At 46.5% G+C, this 16,130-nt stretch overlaps 2 protein-coding genes across 6 annotated transcripts in view; both read left to right on the top strand.

Annotated features, from left to right (window-relative positions):
• dnah12 (dynein, axonemal, heavy chain 12) overlaps window positions 1-11,195 on the top strand; it is a 42,075-nt gene extending 30,880 nt beyond the window's left edge. The window contains exons 50-72 of the mRNA XM_031803431.1: window positions 1,060-1,191; window positions 1,280-1,369; window positions 1,474-1,856; window positions 1,975-2,122; window positions 2,207-2,567; window positions 2,674-2,866; window positions 3,090-3,282; window positions 3,375-3,547; window positions 3,675-3,815; window positions 3,992-4,150; window positions 4,276-4,420; window positions 4,600-4,750; window positions 4,852-5,105; window positions 5,199-5,339; window positions 5,552-5,689; window positions 5,847-6,080; window positions 6,299-6,487; window positions 6,968-7,071; window positions 7,194-7,398; window positions 7,516-7,653; window positions 7,791-7,882; window positions 7,966-8,033; window positions 10,889-11,195. Coding sequence (XP_031659291.1) covers window positions 1,060-1,191; window positions 1,280-1,369; window positions 1,474-1,856; window positions 1,975-2,122; window positions 2,207-2,567; window positions 2,674-2,866; window positions 3,090-3,282; window positions 3,375-3,547; window positions 3,675-3,815; window positions 3,992-4,150; window positions 4,276-4,420; window positions 4,600-4,750; window positions 4,852-5,105; window positions 5,199-5,339; window positions 5,552-5,689; window positions 5,847-6,080; window positions 6,299-6,487; window positions 6,968-7,071; window positions 7,194-7,398; window positions 7,516-7,653; window positions 7,791-7,882; window positions 7,966-8,033; window positions 10,889-11,082 — 4,026 coding nt within the window. The 3' untranslated portion in view covers window positions 11,083-11,195. The remainder of the gene's footprint in view (window positions 1-1,059; window positions 1,192-1,279; window positions 1,370-1,473; window positions 1,857-1,974; window positions 2,123-2,206; window positions 2,568-2,673; window positions 2,867-3,089; window positions 3,283-3,374; window positions 3,548-3,674; window positions 3,816-3,991; window positions 4,151-4,275; window positions 4,421-4,599; window positions 4,751-4,851; window positions 5,106-5,198; window positions 5,340-5,551; window positions 5,690-5,846; window positions 6,081-6,298; window positions 6,488-6,967; window positions 7,072-7,193; window positions 7,399-7,515; window positions 7,654-7,790; window positions 7,883-7,965; window positions 8,034-10,888) is intronic.
• A 105-nt stretch (window positions 11,196-11,300) lies between these two features.
• Window positions 11,301-15,650, top strand: asb14b (ankyrin repeat and SOCS box containing 14b). 5 transcript variants are annotated; one of them, XM_020458960.2, is made up of 11 exons: window positions 11,301-11,539; window positions 12,194-12,359; window positions 12,462-12,517; window positions 12,931-13,062; window positions 13,139-13,297; window positions 13,402-13,647; window positions 13,756-13,921; window positions 14,027-14,359; window positions 14,527-14,725; window positions 14,838-14,991; window positions 15,113-15,650. In XM_020458960.2, exons 2-11 carry the CDS (start codon window positions 12,241-12,243, stop codon window positions 15,280-15,282), a joined length of 1,734 nt encoding a protein of 577 aa, XP_020314549.1. In that variant the 5' UTR covers window positions 11,301-11,539; window positions 12,194-12,240; the 3' UTR covers window positions 15,283-15,650. The 5 variants fall into 5 exon arrangements, with proteins under 5 accessions (XP_020314549.1, XP_020314547.1, XP_031659290.1 ...); XM_020458958.2 differs by having other exon boundaries at window positions 14,527-14,728; XM_031803430.1 differs by having other exon boundaries at window positions 11,301-11,685.
• The last annotated feature ends 480 nt before the right edge of the window (window positions 15,651-16,130 follow it).

Below are 16,130 nucleotides of genomic sequence, written 5' to 3'. Positions count from 1 at the left end.
CGTCAGCTGATATCTCAAAGTCCTGTACAGAAACCCAGCGTAAAACCCCAAACAGCAAGCAATGCAGGTGTAGAAGCACGGTGGCTCGGAAAAACTCCCTAGAAAGGCCAAAACCTAGGAAGAAACCTAGAGAGGAAGCAGACTATGAGGGGTGGCCAGTCCTCTACTGGCTGTGCCGGGTCGAGATTATAACAGAACATGGCCAAGATGTTCAAATGTTCATAAATGACCAGCATGGTCAAATAATAATAATCACAGTAGTTGTCGAGGGTGCAGCAAGTCAGCACCTCAGGAGTAAATGTTAGATCATAGCCGATCATTAAGAGTATCTCTACCACTCCTGCTGTCTCTAAAGAGTTGAAAACAGCAGGTCTGGGACAGGTAGCACGTCCGGTGAACAGGTCAGGATTCCATAGCCATAGGCAGAACAGTTGAAACTGGAGCAGCAGCACGGCAGGTGGACTGTGGACAGCAAGGAGTCATCATGCCAGGTGGTCCTGAGGCATGGTCCTAGGGCTCAGGTCCTCCGAGAGAAAGAGAGAATTAGAGAGAGCATACTTAAATTCACACAGGACACCGAATAAGACAGGAGAAGTACTCCAGATATAACAAACTGACCCTAGCCCCCCGACACATGAACTACTGCAGCATAAATACTGGAGGCTGAGACAGGAGGGGTCAGGAGACACTGTGGGAGACCTTGTCAGTTGCACAATTGATGGCATTCATCCGAAATGTGTCTTCTGCATTTAACTCAACCCCTCTGAATCAGAGAGGTGCGGGGGGGGCTGTGTTAATCGACATCAGCTTCATCGGCATCCGGGGAGCAGTTGTTGTTGGGGGTTAAGTGCCTTGCTCAAGGGCAGAACGGCAGATTTTTTTCCACCTTGCCTGCTCAGGATTCGAACCTGTGACCTTTCAGTTACTGGTCCAACGCTCTTGGGATTCTGATCAAGCAGAGATCCGCCTGCCCTGCACAGTCTTACCAAAGGGGATTGAAAGACTTGCACAAAGCAAACAGACAAGGTATGATCTTATCTGATCTCTCTTCCCTCTCAGCCCTCTGACGTGACCATCGTGAAGTCAATGAAGAGCCCTCCGTCGGGGGTAAAGCTGGTGATGGCGGCTGTGTGTGTGATGAAGGAGCTGAAACCTGATAAAATTGTTGATCCTGCTGGGACTGGACAGAAGGTCAGGAACTGCTCTACCTATTTTTTTATTTATTAAATCAAATGTGTTTGTTTATATATTTAATGATGTTTTCTTACCATTTGAATAGATTCTTGACTACTGGGGCCCGAGCAAAAAGCTTCTTGGAGACATGAATTTCCTACGAGACCTGAAAGAGTACGACAAGGACAACATCCCTGTGAGTCCCTGTGAAAAAACAAATGTGTTGAATTGCATTTAAACTGAAGTATCAATGTAAATCTATATACTTTTTAATTGACTCTCTTCTCTTTTCCCGGCTAGGTCCCTGTGATGCAAAAGATCCGCAGTGAGTACATGACTAATCCTGACTTTGATCCCACCAAAGTGGCCAAGGCCTCCTCAGCCGCCGAGGGCCTGTGCAAGTGGGTCACTGCCATGGAGATCTACGACAGAGTGGCCAAGGTAGTGGCCCCTAAGAAGGCCGGCCTGGCCGAGGCTCAGCTGTCTCTGGCCACCACCATGTCCCTGCTGAACCAGAAGAGAGCTGAGCTGAAGGAGGTGGAGGACCGTCTGGCCCTGCTTCAGAAGACCTTTGAGGAGAAGACTGAGGAGAAGGCCCAGCTGGAGTTCCAGGTGGACCTGTGTGCCCGCAAACTGGAGAGAGCTGAGAAACTCATCGGAGGCCTAGGAGGAGAGAAGACCAGGTGCTCTGGATGATGGAGATTATTAAATATATTGATTGTTTCAAATGGCTTGTGTAGGCCATTAGTACCTGAGGTCTTTGCTATGTCCTGAGGGACTTTGTGTGCTTTCCCTCTACAGGTGGTCCAAAGCAGCAGATGACCTTCAGAACACCTATGATAACCTGACCGGTGACGTGCTCATCTCAGCTGGCGTCATCGCCTACCTTGGAGCCTTCACTGCTGCCTTCAGACAGAACTGTGCCAAGATATGGACCAAGCTCTGCAAGGTACAGGCACATACAGCAGCACCTCAGCTCAACATCAATTCATTGTCACCAATCTTAATCTCATTATTTATTCCTACCCTCCAGTCTAAGAACATTCCGTCATCAGATGATTTCTCCCTGAGTAAGACCCTGGGAGACCCCATAAAGATCCGGGCGTGGAACATCTCAGGCCTGCCCACTGACAGCTTCTCCATAGACAACGGGGTCATCGTCAGCAACTCCCGCCGGTGGCCCCTGATGATCGACCCCCAGGGCCAGGCCAACAAGTGGGTGAAGAACTCTGAGAAGGACAACAACCTGAGCGTGATCAAGCTAACGGACGGAGACTACATGAGAACCCTGGAGAACTGCATCCAGTTCGGGACCCCTCTGCTGCTGGAGAACGTAGGGGAGGAGCTGGACCCGTCGCTGGAGCCCCTGCTGCTCAAACAGACCTTTAAACAAGGTACGGAACAGGACGGCACGCTCTGGTGAACATCATATCATGTGCAAGGATTTATCATTACATACTGGTGTCATTTGATCATAGACTATTTGTTTGTGTCATCCAGGGGGCATGGACTGTATCCGGCTGGGGGAGAGTGTAATCGAGTACTCATGTGACTTCCGGTTCTACATCACAACTAAGCTGCGGAACCCCCACTACCTTCCAGAGCTGGCAACCAAGGTGTCTCTGCTCAACTTCATGATCACCCCTGAGGGCCTTGAGGACCAGCTGCTGGGCATTGTGGTCGCCAAGGAGAGGTGTGTTGCAACACACGCTACACTACTCGCTATGCTGTTTATTTATAGTGGATCATTTTCCAGTAATGAAGTTATAATATAAACTCTTAACCTGTCTATCAGATACAGCACAGACTGCACAAAAATCATTGATCTGTTTATGACCAATCGTACTGTGACTGTATATGATGAAGATATAAATCTAGACGACTAACTCCTGACCTCATCATGTCTCTCTCTGCAGGCCGGAGTTGGAGGAGGAGCGGAACGCCCTGATTCTGCAGTCTGCATCCAATAAGAAGGTCCTGAAGGAGATCGAGGACAAGATCCTGGAGACACTTTCATCGTCCGAGGGGAACATCCTGGAGGATGAGAGCGCCATCCAGGTCCTCGACTCGGCCAAGATCATGTCCAACGAGATCTCCAAGAAACAGCAGGTCTGGACCACACTGGAAAAACTCTGTCAAAATGTGTTGAAAGCCAATTAGAATGAGATGGTCTAACTTCTACCCCATCTCCCAACCCACAGATTGCTGAGAAAACAGAGGTCAAGATAGCAGAGTCTAGGGAGGGCTACAGAGCCATCGCCAAGCACTCCTCCATCCTGTTCTTCAGCATTGCTGACCTGGCCAACATAGACCCCATGTACCAGTACTCCCTCAGCTGGTTTGTCAACCTCTACATCAACTCCATACAGGACAGGTGAGAAACATGCTCCTACACAGATAACAAGGGTTTAGACCTCGTAAGTCACTGGTTAATGAATATGATGTACAGTTAGAGCGAAGCTCCTTTGTGTCCTAGGTAACACATGGCATCTGTGTTTCAGTAACAAGTCCAAGATCCTGGAGAAAAGGCTGAGGTACCTCATCGACCACTTCACCTTCAACCTGTACTGTAACGTGTGTCGCTCCCTGTTTGAGAAGGACAAACTGCTCTTCTCATTCCTCCTCTGCTCCAACCTCCTCCTGTAAGTCCATACCACACACTGAGGTCAAACATTTAAGATGGATTTTTGTGAAATGAGTGAAGTCGTTTATTTATTCAAATAAAATTGTCTTTAAGCATGCTATTTAAGATAAGGTGGGATAAACTTGATTGTTTGTGTCTGACAAGTGGCTGTTTTTTGGGAGGGGGGTTTCTCAGAGCGAAGAAGGAAATAGAATATGGTGACGTTATGTTCCTGCTGACTGGAGGGGTGGGTCTGCAGAACAACGTCCCCAACCCAGACCCCCACTGGCTGCAGGACAAAAGCTGGGACGAGATCTGCCGGGCCAGCCACCTGCCCAACCTCCAGGGACTCAAGTATGACATAGACAAACTGCTGAGCTTGCCTCTTTTTGTTTTGGGGGATTAGAGATTTATTCAGTGTTTTGTTTCTGCTAATACTCAAATATGGAATATGTCGTCCTTCTCTGTGATTCTCATAGGGAGAGCTTCATCAAGATCCCAGATAAATTCTTGGTAATCTATGATAGCAAAGAGCCCTATAACACCAATCTGCCTAAGCCCTGGTGTGACTGCCTCAATGACCTGCAGAAGATGATAATTTACCGCTGTCTCAGGCCAGACAAGGTTAGAGAGAGAAATGAGCCAATCCCTATTTACTTTTGCTGTCCACCTAAAGTCAATGCAAAGAGGACACTCGAAAATCAATACAGAGGTTGCTGAATGTAGGTATAGGTGTGTGTGTGCGGACATATCATATGTTTGCATGTATGCTTACTGTTGTATGCTACTCCTTATGTTTCCAGATTGTGCCGGCCATCACAAACTATGTGACTGACAAACTTGGGAAGAAGTTTGTGGAGCCACCTCCCTTTGACCTGAGTAAGAGCTACACAGACTCCAACTCCACCATCCCTCTGGTGTTTGTGCTATCTCCTGGAGCCGACCCCATGGCCAGTAAGTAGCACCCGACTGATCTCATACACAGACCTCAAACCTGCTACTGCTTTTGTTTGATACGGAAAATGACTCCGCCAATCCCCACCCCTCTCTTCCAGGTTTGCTGAAGTTTGCCAACGACAAGAACATGGGCGGCACCAAGTTCCAATCCATCTCCCTGGGCCAGGGCCAGGGCCCCATCGCTGCCAAGATGATCCGCTCGGCCATGAAGGAGGGAACCTGGGTGTGCCTGCAGAACTGCCACTTGGCTGTATCCTGGATGTCCACCCTGGAGAAGATCTGTGAGGACTTTAGCCCAGAGACCTGCCACCCAGACTTCCGACTGTGGCTCACCAGCTACCCCTCGCCCAAGGTAGGGTACAACACCATCCAGCCTGGTCAACCAGTATACAATAGGGTGACCGGCATCCATGATGTGGATTCATAACCCTCTTCCCTGTGTCAGTTCCCAGTGACCATCCTGCAGAATGGGGTGAAGATGACCAACGAGCCGCCAACAGGTCTCAGGCTCAACCTGCTGCAGTCTTACCTGTCAGACCCCGTCTCAGACCAGGACTTCTTCAACGCCTGCACGGACAAAGAGCTGGTGAGTGGTGACATGGTTCACACACACACAGACACACACACACATAGTTCTCTGTAGCTCGGTTGGTAGACTAATGCCAGGAATGTGTTCTTGCAATGCCAGGATAGTGTTTTTGATTCCTGGGGTCACCTATACATAACAAATATTATTATTATGATTTATTTTATTACACACACACACTCTGTGCTGATTGTTCCTCTGGTTGTTTCTAGGTGTGGGAGAAGCTTCTGTATGGCGTTTGCTTCTTCCATGCTCTGGTACAGGAGAGGAAGAAGTTTGGTCCTCTGGGCTGGAACATCCCCTATGGGTTCAACGAGTCTGATCTGCGCATCAGTATCAGACAACTACAGGTAGTAATACACATCAACTCAGGGCTGGAGTATTTGAGAGAGATTGTCATTTTTAAAAGACTGTGGACTTAATGTGGTTGTTGAATATAAATATATGTGATTGCAGATTGTGTGGTTCCCCTCCCTCACCCTGTTGTTTGTGTTCCTCCTCCTCCAGCTGTTTGTGAGGGAGTACGATCAGGTGCCGATGGAGGCCATCACTTACCTGACAGGGGAGTGTAACTATGGGGGCCGTGTGACTGACGATTGGGACAGGAGGCTCCTGATGACCATCCTGGCTGACTTCTACAACAAGGACATCATCGAGAACCCCCGCTACACCTTCTCCCCCAGCGGAAAGTATTACGCCCCGCCAAAGTCCAACTACGAGGACTACATCGAGTTCATACGGGTAAGCAGGAGTTAGACAGGGAAGGAATGATACATTAATTCATCAGGTGTACAGCTGTGTGTTGTCAGCATAACTATCAGAATCAATACCATTCTGTCTGATAACATTACCATGTTCAAAGTGAAGAGAATTGGACCCAGAATGGAACCTTGCAGGATGTCGCATGGCTCACATTCATGCGTTCCATCATGTTTTCCATCTTGTGTTGATGTCTTCAGAACCTTCCGTTCCTCCAGCACCCGGAAGTGTTTGGGATGCATGAGAACGTGGACATCTCCAAGGACCTGCAGCAGACCAAGCAGCTGTTTGACTCCCTGCTCCTCACCCAGGGAGGAGGGGCCAAAGGAGGAGCCAGCTCCGGGGGAGACAACACCCTCTTCGACATAGCCAATGACATCCTCACCAAGGTAAAGCCAAACCAGTCCTTGTACTGCTGAAATGTACTGCCTTTTCCCCCGATATATGTCTCATCCGAATCAATGATGTTAAGTTTGTTTCAAGTTTTATTAGTCGTATGAACGGGATACACATGGTATACATCGTCCAACCAAATGCTTATTTGCATGTTTCTTCTTGACAATGCAACAACAATAAAAAATTAAAGAATACAAACATAAAGTAAATGGCTCAGTAGAATAGAATAAACATTATAGCAAACGTATAATAATGGAAGACACAATTTATAGTCCAATATGTACATATGTATTGGTGAAGGGGAGGGGGCAGTGTATAAATTGAGCAGTATAACAAGAGTCTTGTAGTAGCAGCAGCAGCAGCAGTTGTGTGTGTGGCATGAATGCACTGTATATGTGTGAGTGTATGTGTGCTAAGGTACTGAGAATCAGAGCAGGTGGTCAGTTAGGTCACTTGTTGTCTGTTTTTTGTAGCTTCCAGCGAACTTTGACATCGAGGCTGCTCTGTTGAAGTACCCTGTTCTGTATGAAGAGAGCATGAACACTGTACTGGTGCAGGAGATGGAGCGCTACAACACGTATGTCATCTCATCACACACCCAAAAAAATAGAACTCAGAAAAACAACTCAATTCTGATGTAGATCTTAATGTAAATGACCAAAACACACAATAAGATCATATCACTGTCTTGTCTTCCAGGTTGGCAGTTACGATCCGTGTGAGCCTGCAGAACCTGCTGAAGGCCATCAAGGGCCTGGTGGTGATGGATGCTGAGCTAGAGGCCCTGTCAGGCAGCCTGATGGTGGGCAAGCTGCCAGAGAAGTGGGCTAAACGCTCCTACCCCAGCCTCAAACCCCTGGGCAGCTACATCACAGACTTCCTTGCCAAGCTCAAGTTCCTGCAGGTTAGTCCATTAGCCTCAGTATTGTTTTTAAATCCATCATCGGCATGTATTCCATTTTCTCATGAAGAGGAAACACTTTGGTTTTGTTTACTAATGTGTTCTCTTTGCCCCCTGCAGGACTGGTATGAGAGCAACAAGCCCCATGTCTTCTGGCTGTCTGGGTTCTTCTTTACCCAGGCCTTCCTGACCGGGGCCATGCAGAACTACGCCAGGAAATATTCCATCCCCATCGACCTGCTCTGCTTCCACTTCCAGGTCACACAAACAGCTGAATTAGAAGAGACTTTGGTTTTTTGAGGCATTGTTGTAAACAAGTTATTACTTAAAAATGCCCCTCTTCCTCTTGTTTGTCTGTTTTGATTAGCCTTTTCCTTCCCTCTCATTGGTAACAGGTTCTTCCCATCGACACCTCAAACTCCTCTCCTGAGGACGGGGTCTACATCCACGGTCTGTTTCTGGACGGCGCTCGCTGGGACAAGAATAGGTAGAAGACTCTTTCAAACAAGGCTATTCTTTAAATGATACCAGAGAGTGCAGTGAACTGAGACTGATCTCTCCCACTCACAGTGGAGTCCTGGCTGAGCAGCATCCCAAGGTTCTTTTTGATACGGTCCCCATCATCTGGATCAAACCAAGTAAGTTTGTCTCTCATTCTCTATGCACTTCTCTTCCTCTTTGACTCCCCTCTGTTATTCTCTCTCTCTCTCTCTCTCTCTCTCTCTCTCTCTCTCTCTCTCTCTCTCTCTCTCTCTCTCTCTCTCTCTCTCTCTCTGACTTCCCTCTGTTATTCTCTCTCTCTCTCTCTCTCTCTCTCTCTCTCTCTCTCTCTCTCTCTCTCTCTGACTTCCCTCTGTTATTCTCTCTCTCTCTCTCTGACTTCCCTCTGTTATTCTCTCTCTCTCTCTCTGACTTCCCTCTGTTATGCTCTCTCTCTCTCTCTATATCTCTCTCTCTCTGTTATTCTCTCTCTCTCTCTCTCTCTCTGACTTCCATCTGTTATTCTCTCTCTTTCTCTCTCTCTCTGACATCCCTCTGTTATTCTCTCTCTCTCTCTGACTTCCTCTGTTATTCTCTCTGACTTCCCTCTGTTATTCTCTCTCTCTCTGACATCCCTCTGTTATTCTCTCTCTTTCTCTCTCTCTCTGACATCCCTCTGTTATTCTCTCTCTCTCTCTGACTTCCCTCTGTTATTCTCTCTGACTTCCCTCTGTTATTCTCTCTCTCTCTCTGACATCCCTCTGTTATTCTCTCTCTCTCTCTGACATCCCTCTGTTATTCTCTCTCTCTCTCTGACTTCCCTCTGTTATTCTCTCTCTCTCTCTGACTTCCCTCTGTTATTCTCTGACTTCCCTCTGTTATTCTCTCTCTCTCTCTGACATCCCTCTGTTATTCTCTCTCTCTCTCTGACATCCCTCTGTTATTCTCTCTCTCTCTGACTTCCCTCGGTTATTCTCTCTCTCTCTCTGACATCCCTCTGTTATTCTCTCTCTCTCTCTGACATCCCTCTGTTATTCTCTCTCTCTCTCTGACTTCCCTCTGTTATTCTCTCTCTCTCTCTGACTTCCCTCTGTTATTCTCTGACTTCCCTCTGTTATTCTCTCTCTCTCTCTGACATCCCTCTGTTATTCTCTCTCTCTCTGACTTCCCTCTGTTATTCTCTCTGACTTCCCTCTGTTATTCTCTCTCTCTCTCTGACTTCCCTCTGTTATTCTCTCTGACTTCCCTCTGTTATTCTCTCTCTCTCTGACTTCCCTCTGTTATTCTCTCTCTCTCTGACTTCCCTCTGTTATTCTCTCTGACTTCCCTCTGTTATTCTCTCTGACTTCCCTCTGTTATTCTCTCTCTCTCTGACTTCCCTCTGTTATTCTCTCTGACTTCCCTCTGTTATTCTCTCTCTCTCTGACTTCCCACTGTTATTCTCTCTGACTTCCCTCTGTTATTCTCTCTCTCTCTCTGACTTCCCTCTGTTATTCTCTCTCTCTCTCTCTGACTTCCCTCTGTTATTCTCTCTGACTTCCCTCTGTTATTCTCTCTCTCTCTGACATCCCTCTGTTATTCTCTCTCTCTCTCTGACATCCATCTGTTATTCTCTCTCTCTCTCTGACTTCCCTCTGTTATTCTCTCTCTCTCTGACATCCCTCTGTTATTCTCTCTCTCTCTCTGACATCCCTCTGTTATTCTCTCTCTCTCTCTGACATCCCTCTGTTATTCTCTCTCTCTCTCTGACTTCCCTCTGTTATTCTCTCTCTCTCTGACTTCCCTCTGTTATTCTCTCTGACTTCCCTCTGTTATTCTCTCTCTCTCTCTGACATCCCTCTGTTATTCTCTCTCTCTCTCTGACTTCCCTCAGTTATTCTCTCTGACTTCCCTCTGTTATTCTCTCTCTCTCTCTCTCTCTCTCTCTCTCTCTCTGACATCCCTCTGTTATTCTCTCTCTCTCTCTCTCTGACTTCCCTCTGTTATTCTCTCTGACTTCCCTCTGTTATTCTCTCTCTCTCTCTCTCTCTCTCTGACATCCCTCTGTTATTCTCTCTCTCCTCTCTCTCTCTCTGACATCCCTCTGTTATTCTCTCTCTCTCTCTCTCTCTCTCTGACTTCCCTCTGTTATTCTCTCTGACTTCCCTCTGTTATTCTCTCTCTCTCTCTCTCTCTCTCTCTCTCTCTCTCTGACTTCCCTCTGTTATTCTCTCTCTCTCTCTCTGACTTCCCTCTGTTATTCTCTCTCTCTCTCTCTCTCTCTCTCTCTCTCTCTCTCTGACATCCCTCTGTTATTCTCTCTCTCTCTCTGACTTCCCTCTGTTATTCTCTCTCTCTCTCTCTCTCTCTCTCTCTCTGACATCCCTCTGTTATTCTCTCTCTCTCTCTCTCTGACTTCCCTCTGTTATTCTCTCTCTCTCTCTCTCTCTCTCTGACATCCCTCTGTTATTCTCTCTCTCTCTCTCTCTCTCTCTGACTTCCCTCTGTTATTCTCTCTGACATCCCTCTGTTATTCTCTCTCTCTCTCTCTCTCTGACTTCCCTCTGTTATTCTCTCTGACTTCCCTCTGTTATTCTCTATATCTCGCTCTCTCTCTGACATCCCTCTGTTATTCTCTCTCTCTCTCTGACTTCCCTCTGTTATTCTCTCTCTCTCTCTCTCTCTGACATCCCTCTGTTATTCTCTCTCTCTCTCTCTCTCTCTCTCTCTCTGACATCTCTCTGTTATTCTCTCTCTCTCTCTCTCTCTCTCACTGACATCCCTCTGTTATTCTCTCTCTCGCTCTCTCTCTCTCTCTCTCTCTCTCTGACTTCCCTCTGTTATTCTCTCTGACTTCCCTCTGTTATTCTCTCTCTCTCTCTCTCTGACATCCCTCTGTTATTCTCTCTCTCTCTCTCTCTCTCTCCCTCTCTCTCTCTCTCTCTGACATCCCTCTGTTATTCTCTCTGATTTCCCTCTCTCTCTCTCTCTCTCTCTCTCTCTCTGACATCCCTGTGTTATTCTCTCTCTCCAGCGGAGAAGAAAGGCAGCGACCTTCCCCAGACCCTGTATGTGTGTCCGCTGTATAAGACCAGCGAGAGGAAGGGCACCCTGTCCACCACAGGCCACTCTACCAACTTTGTCATCACCATGATGCTGCCCACCAGCAAGCGCCCCCAGCACTGGATCAAGAGAGGCGTGGCCATGCTCTGCCAGTTGGATGACTGAGGACACTGAGGAGTAGGGAAGGACACGCTATTTAACTTTGTCATTACACCTTGACTTCGCTCCCTGGTGGATTCTCTATTCACTTTAATCATATAAAAAATACTTTGATGTAACTTGTGTGGCTGTTGGTTTTGTTTGGGTCTTTTGAGTGGGAATACATACATACAACACCTGATTAGGACCATAGCAGACCTACAGTATGTGATACCTGCCTATGGCCACTGGGAGGTGCGTGTATGTGGGCGGGCGTGCGTGCCTGCGTGTGTTTGTGTCAATCAGTTGAGCTGTGGGTAGAGTTGCAGTGTGCTCAGTGGGTCAGAGCCAGGTGCAGGGTGGGAAGGTCCCGTGATCAGACATAAATAGCTGGGGAGATATACATAGACATGCTTTGGAAGCTTAGTGTGATTGACCCACTGAAGATTGTAGGGCCATCGGAGAAACAGCCTGTTGACTGAAGGTAAACAGAAAACAAAAGACATAATCCTCTGGGAGGTTTAAGGATGGAATGGTGTGGTGCCTGAATGCCATTGTTCATCTGAAATGGTGTGATATGGTGCCATGTAATTGTTGAACTTGGAGTGGCCATTGCATGCTCAACTTACAGTAAGTGGCTTGATAACTGTTGAATAATTGCTTTTTTAATCCTGAATGTTTTATCCACAGTTCCCTATAAAGGCTGATGTAGTTTTGAATGTGCAATACCCAACACTACAGCCACACATATAATGCACCAACCCATGCCTGTTTAGCCTTTATTGTACTATACTGTCATCATCAAAGTCACCCCACTGCAGAGAACTGGGGCAGCTATTTCAAGCAGAACACAACCATTAAGCATGTAAATATACTGTAATGTATCAATGTATTATCTTGTTTTCTATGTATGTGAAATGATAGTCAGCACAAACTCACAAAAATGACAGTGTGCAACATGGCTGCAATGCTCTCCAGTTTTACTGTTGTGTATGAAATGTCTGCCGAGGTCCTGTTGGTATTTGAGGCTGCTGGCTGGTCATGTGTATGGTCCCTGCTCTGGTAGGTAACATGTTTCCCCTTTACAATACCAGTAGTTGAACAGAGAATGAAGGTTCTTAACATAATGTCTCCCCAGCTCAAGTTAGTAGTTTCCTGGTGAGTTGACCCTTCCTGGAGTGACAGATGAACTCAGAGACAGAGGCAGGATATGTTTTTGACCAACCAGAAGAGGACGTGGTCACACAGTATATGATTGAACAGAGCCTTCTGAAATACAACAAGCACAAAGGCTCACTCCCTAAGTAAGACCTCTCAAAATACCTGCTGCTTTATTCTGTGTATACCACATGGGTTAGCTTTGGAATATCCAAGTGATTCCGTGTTTATACATATATTTCACCCAGTGATCCTGCAGGCCCTGAAGGTGATCCTGATGAGGTCTTTACAGTGATAAAGGAAGGTGAGCATGGCTTTTTCCTTATCTTAACTCCTTAATGACTTCTGCTATGTGCGATCATCTCTTTTCCGGTCTCATAGATTGCTTGGCCCCTATATGGTGTGTGTGAAGTTGAGTCAGAGGTGGAATATGATGGAGGGATATGACAGCACTGCCATAGAGGTTACAGCCGGTCTATTGAATTTGGCGCTGTTCTAGTGCAGGATACTAGAGGGCCCAGCGATGAATAACAGTTCTGGTCTTCGGATGCATCTCAATAAATATAATTCCTTTACTTGCCTCATCTCATTTCAGAAAGTGAAAATGTCTTTCACCTGTCCAGTTCTCACACATCAGTTCAACCGAATGAAAAGGACAGGAGAGGTAGCCATGTCAGACTATTGAGATTTACCCCGTACCTGTTCCTGTTCTGTTAGGTAATGAGGATGCCCTAATAAGGCTAGCTGAGCAACCAGGAGCCATGTCCAGAGTAGACGACAGAGGATGGATCCCGTTACATGAGGCCGCAGTGCAGGAGAAGAAAAGTATACTGGAGATCGTCTTCTCAGGTACTGGTTTTGAGACATATCTCAAGGGACTTTCCTGGTCAAATCTAGGTAGTAATATACAGGTCCATGTGTCCAGCTTCCCCCCAGGGCGCAGAGCAGTGCCGGACTCTGAAAGGAGAGACACCTCTCTTCCTGGCTGTAGTGTGCGGCCTGAGGGAAAATGCTACGTTCCTGCTTCAGAACGGATGCTGTCCAGACCTCCAGAACGATGACGAGGAATCTCCACTTGTGGCAGGTATTCAAAATATATCTTAGATGTTCGTAGATTTCGATTTTTGTTTATGGAGCACAACTTTAACCTTCTGCCATTCTTCCTGCTCTGTCACCTATTTCCTACAGCTATAGTAAATGACCAATATGATTGTGCCTCGCTCCTGCTTCGCTGCAATGCCAAGGTGGACCAAACAGGAGATCTGGAGCGGACTGCCCTCCATGAGGCATCCCTCCTGGGTCTGGACAATTTTGTTAACCTGCTACTGCATTCCGGAGCCGACCCAAACGCAAGGGATGTTGACAAGCTGACCCCACTGGCACTGGCTGCAGAGACAGGGCACCTTAACGTAGTGGATGTCCTGCTACAGAAAGGTGTGTGTGTGTCTGTGTGTGTGTGTGTCTGGACCATATGGAGTGATTCACTTTCTGTCTCTCCTCTCTCTCTCTCCTTTTTTCTCGCTCTCTCTGTCACTCTGTCAGGAGCCAGCGTGCAGTCTCAGACAGAGGGCTCTGTGCTGTTTGAGGCGGTTGCATCAGGTAATCCTGACATCATCTCTCTGCTGCTGGACTATGGGGCAGAGCCCGACATGCCCAACCACAGTGGGCACCTACCCATCCACCGTGCTGCATACCATGGGCATCTGTTGTGAGTGAAGAAAGATCTTTACTTTATATACCCCTTTTATATTTATTTATTTTTCTGCTGTTAGGAGGTACAGATATTGAAAGGTCTTCTCCTCTCTCTCCTCAGGGTGTTGGAACGGTTGATCTCAGCAACAAAGATGGAGGCAGTGAAGAAGAGTGGTATGAGTCCCCTCCACTCTGCTGCTGCTGGGGGACACACCCAGTGCCTGGAGGTCCTTCTCAATGCAGGCTACGACCCCAACTTCATGCTGCACCCACGCGTGCGCAATAAATACGATGACGAACGCAGGTCGGCTCTCTACTTTGCTGTATCGAACAACGATGTCCAGTCCACCCGTCTGCTGCTGGAGGCTGAGGCCATGGTCAACCAGGACCCTGTCAACTGTCTACAGGTGGCTCTGCGGCTGGGCAACTATGAGCTTATAAACACTCTGCTGAGGTAGGAATCAAACTCGAAAGTCAAATCAAACTTGATTAAATAAAGTGCAATATACTTTACAGTAAAATATGTTATGTGAGTGAGAGGAATTAGCCTGTAGTATGTATTTTTGATTAGTGTGTACTGTTAATGTAGGCCTAATTAATTTTGTTGATCTTATCAATCAGGTACGGTGCTAACGCCAGCTACTATTCTCGTGTCAACACAACACACTTCCCATCAGCACTGCAGTATGCGCTGAAAGATGAGGTCATGCTGAGGATGCTTCTCAACCATGGATACGATGTACAGCGCTGCTTTGACTGTCCCTATGGAGACAGTTCCCATGACTACGCACCCTGGACGACCTCGTTCACCAAAGACATGGTGGTTAGACAACTAGTGCTAAGGAGAAAAACAAACATTATGTGGTCATTGTAAATGTGGTTATTACAAACTCTATCTCTTGTCTCTTTTTTTTCTGTCTGTCTATCTGTAGTTCTGTGAGGTGATAACAGTCAAGTGGCTGAAACACATCTCGGCACAGGTAGTGCGCATCATGCTAGACTACACAGACCACGTCACCCTCTGTGTCAAACTCAAGGAATGCCTGAAGACACAGAAACAGTGGCCTGAGATATGCTATATCCAAGGTACTATAATGGAACTGCACTGCACAGATGCCTTTTCACAATAATTATTATGTAATTACCATTTGACCAAATTTTTAAGCAAATTCCAGGTAAATAAAGCATGACCCTAATGCCCCCTCAGAGAATGTGCGCAGCCTGAAGCACCTGTGTCGGCTGCGTATCCGGGACTGCCTGAGCCGTCTGCATCTGCGATCCCCAGCCTTCATCAGCTTCATGCCTCTCCCCACCAGGCTTAAGGACTACCTCCGATACAGAGAGTATGACATCTACAGCAGGGGCAGCCCTGATTGATCATAACATAATGGCACTCTCTAAGAAAGTTCCAGTTCCTTATCAGTTTGTCTGGACCTTGTTTACTTTTGTAAGTGTGTGCCTCTTTAGTTCCTACTCGAGGATCAACAAACAAGCAATATTCTCTCCCTTTTTTCCTACTCTGAATGCATGTCATGTCATAGGCAGCACAATGTGTGTTGCTCCTAGGTTGAGCATTTTGGGTCACTGAACCAACTTTGATAAGCTTGTTTGGTTAAAATTATATTTTTGTATAATTATTGAATTTGTAAGGAATGACACACTTAGGGATTATGTGTAATGTCCTATTTTTATCTGTGATCTATAATAATTGTATTTTGTCATTAAACATTTGAACAGAAGTCTTAGAACTGGGTTCAGAAACCTTATTCTATTTTAATCTATTGACATTGAAATCCATGTCACCTGTTGTGCACACATCATATGCCATCATTGGAAAAGGCATAAAAATCTCAGGAAATAAGATTTTTTTCTTATAGCAGACTTTCATTTGTCAGATGTCATTCAAATAGACCAGCCAAAACGCAATAAGCATTTCCCAGTTATACCATTAGTCTGTATATCAAATGTCCGACTGAAAGTGGATAGGTCATGGTGTTATTGGGCCTATACTATTTATGGATATTACTTTGATTCAAACAAATGCCTTTTTATATTCAATACGTTATCATGTGTCAGTCACAGACGGTATAAAATCATAACTTTAGAGACAGAAACGGTTTAATTTGACCCCCCCCCCCCCCCCCAGACAGACAGACAGACAGACAGACATTAGTTCAGCCAGCTGCTGTCTCAAACACTGAGGTATAATAACGGTCTCAAAGGAA

Source organism: Oncorhynchus kisutch, linkage group LG24 (genome assembly GCF_002021735.2).
Source record: "Oncorhynchus kisutch isolate 150728-3 linkage group LG24, Okis_V2, whole genome shotgun sequence".
Taxonomy (NCBI): Eukaryota; Metazoa; Chordata; class Actinopteri; order Salmoniformes; family Salmonidae; genus Oncorhynchus; species Oncorhynchus kisutch.
The sequence above is the reverse complement of the archived record's forward strand: the minus strand, read 5'-3'. Positions and strand labels throughout refer to the sequence as shown.

Excerpts from the sequence above, each read along its gene's own strand:
- asb14b (XM_020458958.2), top strand. The coding sequence starts at position 12,241 with ATGAACTCAGAGACAGAGGCAGGATATGTTTTTGACCAACCAGAAGAG. Across the intron at positions 12,518-12,930 it reads CTTTACAGTGATAAAGGAAG|GTAATGAGGATGCCCTAATA; the intron begins GTGAGCATGGCT and ends CTGTTCTGTTAG. Across the intron at positions 13,298-13,401 it reads GGAATCTCCACTTGTGGCAG|CTATAGTAAATGACCAATAT; the intron begins GTATTCAAAATA and ends TATTTCCTACAG.